The sequence below is a fragment of the Rhinichthys klamathensis genome, unplaced genomic scaffold, assembly GCF_029890125.1.
Source record: "Rhinichthys klamathensis goyatoka isolate OS25496 unplaced genomic scaffold, OSU_Roscu_1.1 h1tg000169l_1, whole genome shotgun sequence".
Taxonomy (NCBI): domain Eukaryota; kingdom Metazoa; phylum Chordata; class Actinopteri; order Cypriniformes; family Leuciscidae; genus Rhinichthys; species Rhinichthys klamathensis.
Window position 1 is genome coordinate 2,591,698 of NW_026606700.1, and position 14,770 is coordinate 2,606,467.

General features: G+C 36.6%; 1 protein-coding gene across 4 annotated transcripts in view; it reads right to left on the bottom strand.

Moving 5' to 3' along the window:
* itgb4 (integrin, beta 4) overlaps window positions 1–13,689 on the bottom strand; it is a 29,958-nt gene extending 16,269 nt beyond the window's left edge. For 2 of the 4 annotated variants that reach the window (XM_056259688.1, XM_056259684.1), the window contains exons 1-21: window positions 10,998–11,457; window positions 8,920–9,004; window positions 8,540–8,622; window positions 7,503–7,598; window positions 7,193–7,397; window positions 6,490–6,586; window positions 6,225–6,396; window positions 5,837–6,100; window positions 5,591–5,680; window positions 5,389–5,511; window positions 4,884–5,051; window positions 4,725–4,801; window positions 4,422–4,624; window positions 3,808–3,911; window positions 2,435–2,530; window positions 2,189–2,318; window positions 1,961–2,086; window positions 1,641–1,747; window positions 839–872; window positions 554–748; window positions 12–115 (exon numbers count right to left, since the gene is read on the bottom strand). In XM_056259688.1, the coding sequence (XP_056115663.1) occupies window positions 12–115; window positions 554–748; window positions 839–872; window positions 1,641–1,747; window positions 1,961–2,086; window positions 2,189–2,318; window positions 2,435–2,530; window positions 3,808–3,911; window positions 4,422–4,624; window positions 4,725–4,801; window positions 4,884–5,051; window positions 5,389–5,511; window positions 5,591–5,680; window positions 5,837–6,100; window positions 6,225–6,396; window positions 6,490–6,586; window positions 7,193–7,397; window positions 7,503–7,598; window positions 8,540–8,622; window positions 8,920–8,998 (2,553 nt within the window). In that variant the 5' untranslated portion in view covers window positions 8,999–9,004; window positions 10,998–11,457. Of the gene's footprint in view, window positions 1–11; window positions 116–553; window positions 749–838; window positions 873–1,640; window positions 1,748–1,960; window positions 2,087–2,188; window positions 2,319–2,434; window positions 2,531–3,807; window positions 3,912–4,421; window positions 4,625–4,724; window positions 4,802–4,883; window positions 5,052–5,388; window positions 5,512–5,590; window positions 5,681–5,836; window positions 6,101–6,224; window positions 6,397–6,489; window positions 6,587–7,192; window positions 7,398–7,502; window positions 7,599–8,539; window positions 8,623–8,919; window positions 9,005–10,997; window positions 11,458–13,411 lie in introns of those variants that run through there. The other 2 variants (XM_056259685.1, XM_056259686.1) reach the window with 2 other exon arrangements.
* Between the last annotated feature and the right edge of the window lie 1,081 nt (window positions 13,690–14,770).

A 14,770-nucleotide genomic window follows, 5' to 3' on the forward strand; every position in this document is an offset into this window, starting at 1 on the left:
TAAGCACTCACGTTGTCCTCTACTTCTCGTCTGAGCACGTCTGTGTCCCGAGCCTCAAGCTGGGAAAGAGTTTCTGAATATTGTCGGTTTAGACGAAGAGAGACAGGGTACTGGACTATGACAGAGAATAGAGAGGGATGAAAGAATATGAATATGAGCTAAACAAACACGAAAAATGCCTGTGTGGTTTTACATGTTAACATTTGTTTAAAAATTAAAATTCAACCATCATTTACTCAACCTCATGTAATTCCAAACCTGTATGAGTTTCTTTCTTTAGTGTAACAGAAAAAAATAGATATTTTTTAAAGAATTTTTTTTTTTATCCATACAATGAAAATCACCGGAGTCCACTGTTGTTTTGGACCCCACTGACTTTCAATGCATTGACAAAAACAGTTGCAACATTCTTCAAAATATCTTCTTTTGAGTTCCACAAAAGAAAACAAGTTGTACAGGTTTGGAATGACAAGAATTTACATTTTGGGGTGAACATTTTTGGACCCTGGTCACACTAGACGACGTGATGATCTGAATCTCAGTTTAGACTCACTGGTCTCATTGGGGTTGGGTTTGATTTGGTTCTGGGGGTGGTTTGGTCCTCGATGAACATTATCCATCACTTTCCAGCGCACAATGTCTGTGCTCTTGGGTGGGCCGCTGCGCACCATCGGGGTGTCCAAATGATCAGAGGTCAACAAAGACTGACGTAGCATGTAGTGGTCTTCTTTGAATCCCACCATACGACCTGCCAATCACACACACATTGAGAACAATAGAGTATATCTGTTTCAACTGATTTCTCCTTTATGTAACTTAAGTGTAACAGAATGATTACCTTTGCCACAGCATGGGAGAAGAGCAAGACACGCCTGTTGGGGAGAAACCCAAACGTGAGTTAATTGAGATATACAGTAACATCACTATACACGTCCTAACCAGTTCCATCATAAGTTTTAAACAGCAAGTACGGTAACTTGTTTGGTTTCAACACAACAGGATCAAAGCCAATTTTTGATGTGTAATATAGCAACCTGGACAAGCAACAAGGCATTTTATTGGTTTTTATATCATGCTGTCTATCATTGCCTCTAGTAAAATCTCATTGATTGGCAGTCCTGCTCCACTTAATTGTATATTAAACATAAAACGTTCTTATTGGTTGTAATTTTGCTCTTTGTGCAGAATTTTACCGGGAAAAGAAAATAATTTAACACTGGAAACTTGTCATTTGTGTTGTTTGTGTGTATTTTGAGTATGTGAATGTGCATTTGGATTTACTTAGCTATGATTACAAAAAACACCCACAGGTTGGCCAATCACCCCAATCTGACGAAACCTCCTTTTGGGGACTTGTGTACGGAGCCCTTTTGGATTCGCTCGCAAAATATAGTTCTTCACTGAAATATAGTTTTCCCTCCCATCTCATATTATTTCCATCACAAAAGTTTTGTGAGTCAAGGCAAACTCAATGGAACGCTAAAGTTTTGCAAGTGAACTTTTTTTGAGTTTTGCAAGTGGTAAGTCTATAGTAATTATAATTATGCAGTGTACCTACCTCACAAAAATGCTAGAATCTATATTAATATTCTTTGTGTGTTTGTGTATGTGTGTGTGAGTGTGTATGTGTGTGCAGCTACCTGGCAGCAGGAGCAGTATTTCCAGCAGCAGAGCAAAAGCAAACCAAGCAATAGCATCAGAAACATAATGAGAGGAATCAACCACAGGAAACCTGCAGGTGGACAGTCTGACGCACGGAGAAACAAATCAGTTAGTTTAACCCTGACATGTATGACTTTACACACTCTTGTTCACTAGTAGGTACATAACTACAAAACATAGAGCTTTATTTAATATGAAAATCCCTTTTTAAATTTACCTACAGGCCACCCAAATGGAAAAATACTGTATAAAAAAAGGAGATTTAGAATTTTAGAATTAATATTTGTGTTTATTTCACCTTTCTTTTTCTTCACTAGGACTCTGTGTTCTTTGTCTGTGATGTTTGATGGATAATTCACAGTGTAGTGATACGTGCAGTCGTCATCTTCATCACGAAAACTGCACGTCTCTATCACGTTTTTATCTGTGTACACAAATAAATCAATCCTTCATTTGTTCATCCATCCATAAATGAATCCAAGAGTATAGCTATGTCTTAATATAAAGGAAAGATCTGACACCTTACCTTCCTGAAGCTCTTCCACCATGTTGACTTTAAAGGGGCACTCATCGCATTTCCGCCCTTTTCTCTCACCAGTGTTCCAGGCTTGGCACTGAACGCAGCTCCTCTTGGCTTCACACATACCCAATTGTTGCTGCATTATGAGAGATGGTTGGTACCAGGACATTTGTTAACTAATAGTGCTTATTAACATGCAAAGAAAAGGAATACAGACAGACAGACACACATTCACAGACATCACAGTTGTACCTGGAAGTTTGCTTCACAAGTGGGGCTCAGTGGAAGTCCAGAGTGTTCACACTCACAACGACCACATTTACACACACCACGGTCATTGCAGATGCCCTACAAAAGAGAATAACTATTTATATACACAGAGATGTGTTTTACCTGGAACACCTGTGATATTTGGTACAAAAATAGTTTTGGTACAAATTTTGTCCAACACCGTCATGATCATCTAGTTTGCCTTCGGCCTTACAAAGGCAAAATACTGTAACTACATATTTGTCAGAATCAAGTTATGAGCAAAATAAGGTCTCTTAGACAATAATCAGTCCAGTGACAAATAGGTTTTGCTCAACTATACTAGATATATAAGATTCAGAGAGAACAGATTGTGAAAATCAAATCAATTAAATATTTAATTAAATTTAGTAGTTAAAATAAAGTAGTTAATAAATGTTAACTATCAGCATCATTTTTTTGCCTGTTGGCTGTGTAATAAATTACACAAACTAATTAAATAAAATAGTCACTAAATTTTAAAAGTCTTACTGATATAATACATTTTAATATTTTAATTTGTAGGGTACAATGCCCTTTCAGTTTTTATTTTGAATTTTCTTATATATAATTTTACATGCTTCAGGTAAAAAAAAAAAAAGTACATAAATGTAATCATAAAAAAATAATGTATAATCAACAGTTCATTATCACAAAATAAACCCAAACAGGATGATCTTGCATCACCCTGAAGATGTTTTTTGAAGTATTTAGTGATAATGACTGGCTGACTGTACATTATCTAGTTTATAACATGGCTACTCAAATAACTAAATAAATGGACATGAAATAATGATATGAATTGCAATTATATTGTTATGTGAGAAGAAAGAGGCTACAAAGTGATATGAGAGACATTAAAAGGAGATAACAGTAAAATTAATAAAGTCATTCTTAATTATACTTAAATATTTTACCATGACCAGTTAGAGTCCAATAATCCAAAGTGAACTGTATTTAAAAAATAAGTAATATTTAAAAAATGAATATGAATATTGACAAATACCACAGACTTTGTGTAGCTCTAAATATAGCAAGTGAGACTTAAAATAGTATTAAATAAGTTTATTTACACTACCATTCAAAAGCTTGGGGTCGGTAAGATTTTAAAGAAGGCTCTTATGCTCACCAAAGCTGCTTCTGTATTCTTTGATGAATTGAAAGTGTAAAAGAACTGTATATATTTGAAATAGAAATCTATTGAAATATTATAAATATCTTTACTGTCACTTTTGATTACTTTTAAGGCCTCCTTGCAGAATAAACAAAAAACAAGTTACTGACCCCAAACTTTTGACCGATAGTGTACTTGCTTAGTAACTTTTTGTGAGTTTTACCCCTCTGCTGTCCAGGCATGAGTCATTGCTGATGGGACATTCACAGGCATCTCCAGACCAGCCTGGTGTACACACACATCGGCCCATACTGCAGCTTCCACGTTCTGTTGTGGCAAACAAAGGTGAAAGGTCACAAACCTCGAAGCGGTAACTATGGCAACACAACATTTTCAAATAACTGTATTTCCTGTTTTCCTTTCTTCTTGCAAACTAAATTTGGGATATATTTAGGGCTATATTTAACCAGACAGTTGATGGACCCCATTGACTTCTAGAGTAGAAAAAAAAATACTATGGAAGTCAATGGGGTCCATCAACTTTTTGGTTAGCGACATTCTTCAAAATATCTTCTTTTGTGTACAGCAGAAGAAAGAAATTAATACAGGTTTGAAACAACTTGAGGGTGACTAAATAATGCCAGAATTTTCATTTTTAAGAGAACTATTCCTTTAAAGGCTCATTATGGTTTAGTATTCCCCCCAGTATATATTTAAGTAATTAAATTAATATAAATGTGCGATTAGTCGACTAATGGCTTAAATTAACGAGTTGACTAGAAAAATCTTTAGTCGGCAGGACTAAATATATTCAAATCAAAAAATCTTTTTACTAACCATTACAGAGAAATCCACCAAATCTCTGACACTGAGATTTGTCAAACTGGCAGAAGGGCCCTTCAAACTGGTTTGGGTTATAGCACACACAGGTCCCACACATGCAGTCTCCTCTGCCCGAGCACGGCTCGGTCTTCCCAGGTTGGATGCACATGGCAGAGTCTGTGGAGGCCCCCACTGAACAGTTGCAGAAAGGGCCTAACCTATGAGGGGCGGAGCATAGACAAGAGGCGGGGTTATGGACTGCTACATATGTGATCGGCACAAACCAAAAATGTCAAAGGAGATAAATTTCCATCATACCATCCATCAGAACACTGGCATTTCCCACAGACAAGATCACCATGGCCATTACAGCGCAAAGCATTTTTAACCGGGGTCTGATGTTTAAGTAGAAACAGAGGTTTTAGATTTGAAATAAACACACAGAACAAGATGTTTTAAAGAGATGGCAAACCTCACCTTTTCGCAGTCACATGTCTGACAGAGCACTTCAGCATTGATGCTAAGTGCGGAGCTAAAGGTGGTGGGTTTGACTCTCAAGGTTCCCGTCCGGTCAACCTGTTTGGCCTTACACACATGATCCTCTCCCACCTGAGTAAGAGCCTTCAGACGGACTTTAAATTTACCCTAGAAACAGAGAGACATTTGAATCAGTGTCTTTATGACCAGGTTTTCATATTTTAAAGGATCTTAACAGTGTGTTTATAAAATTACAGTGACAACTATCATGACTCTTATTTTCTGTTGGATATGTAATAAATTACATTAATTAATTCGATAAAAAATATGTAAAAATAAACAGACAGACAGATGGATAGATAGATAGATTATGATTTTACTTTTTAATTTGTATTCAATAATTTTATGTTTTTCCTTTATTATTTATTTTCCTTCCTTTTGAAAAACTGAAACTGTGTGAGAGACTACAGTTGTAGTTGTGCATTTAAAATGCAAACACACTCACAATTTGTCCTGGTGTGATTTTGAAACTGCCATATTCAGAAAAAGTGCCAGACTGAGACAGAATCTTGGCTTCCACCGCCTTTGGTCTGTCCTCTGCACGGATACTGATCTTGGAACGAATATTCTGTTCAAAAAATGATGAAGAGTTACATCAAATTTGAAAAGAAATCCTAGCAACGTATTTGGTATGAAAATGTATTTACCTCAAAAGCTTTTTCTAAAATGCTTAAGATGTTGGAGGAATCTTCTTGTAACTGTCCCAGCTCAGCAATAGGGAAGTATTCATGCAGTTTCTAGATTCATGGCATACAAAGGAAAGCGTAACACTTGTTTCACAAAAAGGGCTATATCACATTTTCAATATAATCTTTATTTATATTGTGGTTACTGAGAACTTTTAAATGGAGATGAGATGCACTTATGTCTTATGTTTTTTAAGGCATACACACCTCATAGTATGAGTAGGAATGGTTGGTAATGGCGAAAATTGGGATGATGTTATGTTTCACCAGAAGTCGCACGAGGGTCGGTATAGATGGGTAGTCTTGACGAATGTCATGTGTGTAGTTTCCGTCTGGAGTCAGATGGCATTGCTCATCGTTACGGTCCAAGATGCCCGCAAGCACGTTGGCACCGTCTGCCTCATAATGGAAAGCCGATTCAGTGGAGAAGACAAGCAAGTGGGTGCTGTGTTGCCTCCAGCCAATCTGTTGCTGTGAAAAAAAGAAACAAGTTATACTCAACCAGGAAGAAGCAAGCAATTCATTTAGAGTACTGTAAATGCCAAGCAAGGCATCCAAGTGTATTTTCCACTTCCATCTACCAACATGTCAGTACCTGGCAGACAGCAGTCTGTAAGATGGCATCAAAACCCCCCTCAGGGGCATCCAGGTTGCCAGATATGCGCTCTTGCTGGAGCTTCTGTCTGAAGAAGGTGATGTTGTTGGTGAGAGTGATGACGTTACGGAATGAAAACGGAGGGTCACTGTTGTCCCACGGCTGAGCTAATCTATGGAAAACATATATAAAAGGAAAACATATATAAGGAGCATATGCAGATAAAGTCTAACTGTGTGGTGCTGTAATTCTGTATTGATCTTACTTGGCTGGCCTCATGTCTGTCTGAGGCTCGGTGACTTTGTCCACAAACTTGCCAAATCCGATGGTGTAATCATCAGAGATATGGCCAACAAGCTCAGCTGCATGGGGTGAGAAAATGAATGAATATCGAAACATTGCGAAAATAAACAATGTTGTACACCCAATCATAGTTTGCTCCAGGGATATTAGTTCAAAAATTAACAGTAAGACAAAGTGCAATGAAACAGAACAGATTCAAATAGGGAGTTGAACTGCTTTTAACTTGACCCACCATCTAAATAACAAGATAAAAAAAATAACAACAGCTAATGTAAAAAATTTAAATGCAAAACAAAGTTTAGTAGTAAGTATTCATTCCATTCATTCATTAATTTATTCAGAGTTCATGCATTCACACATAGCTATATAGTTAGCCTAGTTCAAAAATTGCAAGAAGTGATGCATAAAATATTATAAAATACTATATATATGGATTTTTTAAATATAAAAACACATTTTAAACCATTTCAGAGCAAATATATTGATTGATTGATTGATTGATTTGCTCTGAAATGTGCTTTTTTTCCAATCAGAGGAAGCATAATTTCAACTAACAGCCATTGATGAGCAAATTAAGTTAAAAATGTAAATGTTTAAATGTAAAAACTAAAATGTGCTAACAATATAATACATTTTTAATATATGACTCCACCTTCCTCACTCACCCAGCTTATCTCCCATTCTCTTCAGGTTGTCCAGATCGTCAGACATAGAGTTGGAGAAGTCCATGAGGATGTAGAGGTCCAGAGGTCCACGGGCTGGTTCAAACACTTCCATCTCCACCTCCTTCTCCTCCCCGGGCAGAAGCGTCATGCGCATTAGCTGAGGGGACACCTGAGAGTACTGTTTTGACACATCGATTTGCTCGTTCTGAAAAACACACAAAGACACATGAATGCGTAAACACACATGATTCCATGATATGGATTTATACCTAAAGTGAGGGACAGGTCAGTAGAGTCTGATGAAACAAACCTTTTCAATTTTCCTGGTGCTCTCAATTGTTACCATCCGACTACATTTACGGGCCACCAAGTTTTCCTTCAGGTCACAACGCTCATACTCAAAGATCTGATGAGAAAAATTAGATACAAATAAAAGCAATTACATAACTGTTCATACAAAGAGCTACAATAGGCTTTATAAACATACAAATAACTAAACACATTGTTACGGTGTTTGCTGCAAAATAAAATACACTACTGTTCAAAAGTTTGTGGTCAGTAAGATTGTTTTTAAAGAAATTAATACTTTTATTCGGCAATGACACATTCATCTGATCAAAAGTGTCAGTAAAAATATTTATAATGTTACAAAAGATTTCTATTTTAAATAAATGCTGTTTTTTTTTACTTTCTATTCATCAAAGAATCCTTAAACCTGCATCACGGTTTCCACAAAAATTAATAGTTCAGCCATGAAACTATTCACATTCTGATTGGTTTGTTCAATGTAACGTTCTCAGCCAATTGATTTCACGTATGTCATCATGACAGAAATCTTTTGTGAGCACAAAATCAGCATATTAAAATGATTTCTGAAGGATCATGTGAAAATTCAGCTTTGCCATCACAGGAATAAATTACATTTTAAAATATATTAAAATAGAAAACTGCTTTTTAAATTGTAATAATATTTCACAATATTACTGTTAATGTACTTTTATCAAATAAATGTAGCCTTAGTGCACATAAGAGACTTCTTTCAAAAACATTAAAAATCTCACCAACCCTAAAATTTTAAATGTTATTACTAATTGGAGAAGAACTGCTCACTCAAATCACCATTGAATAAGATTGTTGTATGTCATTCGATTGAATTGTGAAATTGATGTTTTGGACATTTATAATCATTTTGTAATGGTTAACATTTCAGTTTAGCTAAAACTATTCTTCAGACCTGATCTCTGGATCAATATGTCATTTTTAATATCTATTTATTTAAGAAAACATGTCAAACACATATACAACATCAGTTCATTCCACAGCATATAAGGATCATTGAATTTTCACCTCATCAGGGCAGTATGCACATCCTGTGCCGATCTGAATACATTCTGAGCAGGTTTTGGTCCTGGCAGCGGTACAGTGGTTCACTATGTAACAAAAAAAAGCATATTTGTTTGCATATAACAAAGAAAATTCTGTCTTCTTCAAATTTGGTTTTAAATGTTCGGAACTCAGTAATTAAGGTCTTCTTAGCGTTACTGTATACATTTGGGTAACACTTCTGAATTTCATTTCATTAGCAAACAAATGTTGCTTTTTAACCAGCTAGTCATTTTTAATGAATGTATGAAGTCAGTTTTTAACTGACTTGGAATTGCTTCCTAAGTAAAAGTGTTTGTAATTGAGATTTGAGGTTCAAGGGGTTTAAGAGTTGATGTTCCCACCCTCATTAGCACGGCTGACTGTCGCAGCAAGCATGAGAATGTAGATCCCCACAGTGAGACGCCGAGCCCATCCTCCCATTTCAGTCTGAAACACAAATTAAACAATAGCCAGATCGTACATATTACATAAAGTTAAACATGGTGAACAGATGTCACACATAAACACCACACACATGGAGATACAAACCAGAACTGATCGTAAGTGAACTGAAAAATTCAATGCATGCAAGACATGTGCCTTGATAAACACCATAAAAGCATGCAGCAAAAACTCCATAATGACGACTTTGATGACCAGACACACTGCAGTGTACAATTATTTTAAATCTACACCATATTTATGTGTGTCCATTAGACTTTTAGAGACTTTTTACAGACCGCTGTCCATATCTAATCTACAGAAAGAGGAATAGCATGCACTTCAGCTGTCATACCGGCGCTTAAATCACTAAAACGGCAGCAGAAATCTGATCCACCTGCTGATATCACTTTCCCTCGCTTTTCACCCACTCCCTTTCTCCCTGAAAACATCAAATGAAAGTTGAGCCCATTTCACCCCCCATAAATCTGAACTCTGACAGTCAAGAGGAGAGACAGACCAATGATTCCTCAGGAATTCCACTCATATCCTCTACAGATGGACACAGAATCCAGGGAAAAGAAAGACAGTGGAAAGTTTGAGAACACCTTTTTATATTTGTGCATTACATTTTGGTCTTTTATTCTCATTTTTCTACAATGAAAAGATAATAAGTGAGTGTTAGGACATTCAATTGATTTTCTTTCTAATTAATACTTTATATTGATATTGATATGTATAATATCAATATTTGCTGAATAAAGTCTAATTAAGGGGGAGAAACAGGACACATAATTGCATGCCGCCAACGCACATAATGCATGCAGACAGACGTTACATCACATCTGACTGTTTTTCTCTAGGTGTTCTTGAACACGTCTGAACATCTCTGTACTCATTCTGTGATGCATGCTCTCTCTAAACGTGGTGAATTTAGTGAAACATGTTGCCTGAGGTAGCAGCCGGTGCTGCAAAGACTGCAGACCTGAGAAAAACATCAAGGTGGTTCTTCAAGTTCAATATCTCCAATGGTACGAAAATCGATAACTATTCAGGGAGCATGATTAAATGTTATTTAATGACATGCTTTTACTTTTTTATAAATAATGATACTAAATAATCATGCTAAATTGAAAGCCTTGGAATTTCCCCAAATACACAAATCAGTTATTTTCCCCAAAAAGAACTGGTGTTGGCACATCCATCAACTTTACATTCACGTATATCTGCTCTGAGTTCATATTTTGACCAACATTGCTGGAATTTCACTCCAGGATGAGAGAAAACTCAATCTCATTTAAATTTCACTGTGCCTGAGACCTAAACAGACCTTAACATGCTATTGTGAACCTGTAATAACCTCACAAATGGGCAGATAAATCAAGCTTAGTCATACACAGAGAAAAACAACATAACCCAGAAGTACCCAATACAAAAATATTAGATATTTTGTCTACTATGATACATGTCATTCCTTTCATGTGAAACTTTTCCAACCAGCAAATCTTTTCCAAGCTAAAAACAAATTCTATTAATGTTATCTGAGAACAATAATGTCATTATAATACCATAAACAAACATGGTCACAATATATACAACACATATGATCCAGACACAAATGTGATTTGATGGGCACAATTGCACAACAACATTCAAATTAAAATGAACAACTGCAAATGAATGGTGGAGCCTTGCAAAAGGCATAACAACCAACAGACAAACGCCTTCTTTACCTCTCATATCTTCATGAGGATTTAGTTCGAAAAAGATTTAAGAAAAGATGAAGAACAAAAAGAGCTGAACAGTAGTGTGCAAACTTCAAAGAACTAAAACAAACTGATTCAAAGATTTCTCTTCTTCATATTGCCAGCGACAAACATCAGCAAACAAAAAGACACAAGCAAGCAAAAAGTAAAGGGGAAGTAGAGAGATAAAAAAAGTCTTACAAAATATATGCAGGACTGTGAGGCTTTACAAAAAGATTGTTGATCTCACAAACCTCTTAGTTAGTTGTTTCCCAATCCAAGTCCCAGAGTCCACACAGAAACAGCAAAGTTCTCTAAAAGAAAATCCTTAATACTCTCCCTGTTGTCCAATGATTAACCGAAAAGGGGAAAAGAACCTGTTTTCCACCTGCGTCTTCACAAATCCAAGCAACAGGCAATCCTCTTGTGCTTGCAGGAAAACGTCCCCCTCCTATCCCACTTTGTGCTGTGCAAAATCGACTGAATATTCCTCCAGATACGACTTGTGTTTAAGAGTGAATGTGTGTCTGGTCCCTCCTCTTTAACTCAAGTTGTTCAGGTGGGTTGCAGGCAACACCCTTCCTTTCTTTCTCTGGCTTTGTGAGGTAACAAGGTTGCTCCACCTTTCCCTCTGTCCTTTGCTAGCTTGCTCTCTGCAAATTCCTTTAGCAGCACCCTCACCTGTGTGGACTTGAGAACGACAGGTCAGAGCTCCTCCCCAAGGGGGAGAGGAAAAGAGAGTGAGAGAGAGAGAGAGAGGGAAAGAGTGAAGAAACCTTGCCCTAACTGACCTTGCACAGGGAGTGGCAGGCAGATATATTGCCTGCAGGGTACAAAGAATCATTGCCGCACTCATTTCTGCACATGGATACTGTGGTACACACACAAACACATGCCCTATCACACTTTAAGACGATGAGGATAGTTTTGAAAGCAACCAACTAAACCCTGAGGTATGCGCGAAAAACAATCCGATAGGCTTCACACACTGAAATGAACTCAACAGCGCTTACTGAGCATTGCCTTTGAAGTCTTGCAAATGTCACTGCCACAAAAATGTGCCCTAATTCAAGAGGGAAAAGAGAAAGTGAGACAGCAAGAGAGGAGGCGAGACATACTGGGACAGCATTCGAAACGGGGAGACAGAGAGAGTAAGTGGTGAAAACAAGCATTCCTGTGCAGCGGGAACAAAGCAACAGTTTTCCATTTACAACTTGACCAGGTCAGTGACCTCGTCCAGATCAGCTTAGAGAGAGAAAGAGTGAGAGAGGTCAGACAGACAGACAGACAGACAGACAGACAGATAGATAGATAGATAGATAGATAGATAGATAGATAGATAGATAGATAGATAGATAGATAGATAGATAGATAGATAGATAGATAGATAGATAGATAGATAGATAGAAAATTATATAAAGGGACAGATAAATGGAGAGACCGATAGAACAATGCATGATGCATCAGGCCAGGTGTCAATTATTCTTTCTAATGCTTACTAAATTCACAAGCTGAAAACACACAGTAAAAGCACATGGACAAACCATGGCAACGAGAAATCATGGGAACCACATTCCCGCAGGGCAGATGCATAACACTAAACACACAATGAGTCAGAAACAAGGTGTGTGCTTCCCCAAGTAACAATCAGACTGCCTGGCACTCAGTGAAACGTTAGAAAGGGATGTGTGTGGTACAGCTGTCCCTCGGGGATGACCTGTGGAAAACCTTAGCTGTTATTGTCATTTCTGACTGCCGGACATCAAGAAAAGTTCCAAGTGCATTTCCTCACACGCTTGAATGTTTCCCTTGGATAATTAATATTTTTAAACATCAAAGTACATTAAGCACAATTTATGGCCTGAAGGAAACATCCAATTCACATTCAGAACTCCTTTTGTTTATAAACACTGAATTCATATTATCATGTTTGCATTCAAAAGAAATTGGCACAAAGATACAAATTAATCAGTTGAAAAGGGAAATTAATTAGACTACCTACCAAATATTAGCCTACAGTTTTGTAAGTCTTGTTTATTGCCCTTGGAACATGTTTTATGTCTGCATATTCTGCCAATTTCGGACACAATTTCCAAAATAAATATTGTTTTCCTCCTTAGCGGTCAAGAGCATCCCTCTCAGGATTTCCCTTCCCCACGAAAAAAAAAAAAAAAAAAAAAAAAATTCATGGTAGTTTACAGTTACTGTTATTTTAACTCTTGCTAACCAAAAATAATAATTAAAAAAAAAAAAAAAAACACACAGAATGCAGCAAGAAAACAAACACAGGCCTTAAGTGTAAGAAGCTTTCAGAATATTTGTCATTGTTTCCTTTATTGCTGACGACAGTGGTGACTAATATCAATTTAACACAGTTTTATTGAAGTAGACTAAGAATATAGTAAAAGAAAGGTAACTCGTGGTTACCACGGTAATCTTTCATAGCAGGATATAGATGTATCTTTCAGCCCTTGAGTATGTGTTTTATTTATTATACCACATTGCACAAGCACAAATATTGTTTCCACCTCAACGGTCACAAACTTTTCTCTCAGGATCCGACCACCTACGAAGCACAAAACTGCTGCAAACAGTTTAAACATAACACTTACAATATTTAACACGACCATGACTTAACGTTACTCAAACAAAAGTAAATTTAACTCACCTCTTCACCGCTGTCGCTTGTCAAAACTCAATGTCAAAACTCATCGAGCTCCTAGAAAACATCTGTGGGCATCATTGGCGGGTTCCGAGTCAGCTCGAATATTGTATCACATTCACAAACATTCATGCATTTATAAAGTCACATTTTCCTTGCACTTGCAAACGCCCTGGACTGCATTACGCACATTTTTGGCAACCGCTCTTTTGCGAGGCAAACGTCTCCATCATTTACATGACAAAAGATTCCCTCAGAATTTATTACTTTCTTTTGTTATTTGTAATCAGGCTGGACAAATGAAAACGGCTAGCTAGCTGTGTCATTGAAAGCAGACCAAAAAGTAGCTACTCAGAAGAGTCAGACTCCAAAGAGAAAAATTCTATAGGCCTTGGCCCCGCAAAAAAGAAAAAAAAAAAAAGAAAAGAAAGAAGTTTATTGTCATCACAAAATTGGAAAAGTCCAGTAGCCCGAGTGAGATGCATGATCTCACAGATATTACCCTTAAAAAGTGCAAGGTCAGTAAGATTTTTAAAGGAAATAATACTTTTTAATTACTTTACAATTAATTTATATCACAAAAGATTTAGATTTGATATATGTTGTTCATCAAAGAATTCAAATATTTAGCAGCACAATTGTTTCCAACAACTGATAATAGGCTAATAATAATAATAAATGTTTCTTGAGCAGCAAATCAGCATATTTTAATGATTTCTGAAGTATCACGTGACACTGAAGACTGGAGTAATGATGCTAATCAATTGCTTTTTAAATTTAAAATATATTTTCACAACATTAGTGTTTTTAATGTATTTTTGATCGATTAAATGCAGTCTTGGTGAGAATAAGAGACTTCTTTCACAGACATTAAAAACCAACCCCATACTTTTAAAAAGGTGTCAAGAATAGTAACTGTAATTTATTTAATGCCATGATGCATGATGCACAAAAAAAAATCTGCAACAATAGTACAACATGAAACTGTCTGTGAGTTCATAGGTTCTTCCTATATTCATGATCCAACACCCCTCCCCCCAATATTCTACTTGCCTTTTGAAAATGAATATAGGCCTATATTTGAATAAGTGCACCAGTGCTATGTATGGGTTTACAATATTGGCAAAAACATATGACTAGTGGGTAGAATTAAATTAGCTCTCACTACAGTAACACAGGAAGGTAAAAAAAAAAATGGTCAAGTTCTAGAACAATCAATGAATCACTATGCATGTTTAAATACTTGGTAACAACATTATAATTATGTGCACTGCATGAGTAAACCTTCGTGGCCGGATTCCACCGTAGATCAGTGGAGTCAGGGCCTGTACCGGGTGTGTCTTCAATCTGAGTCACTCTGACGCA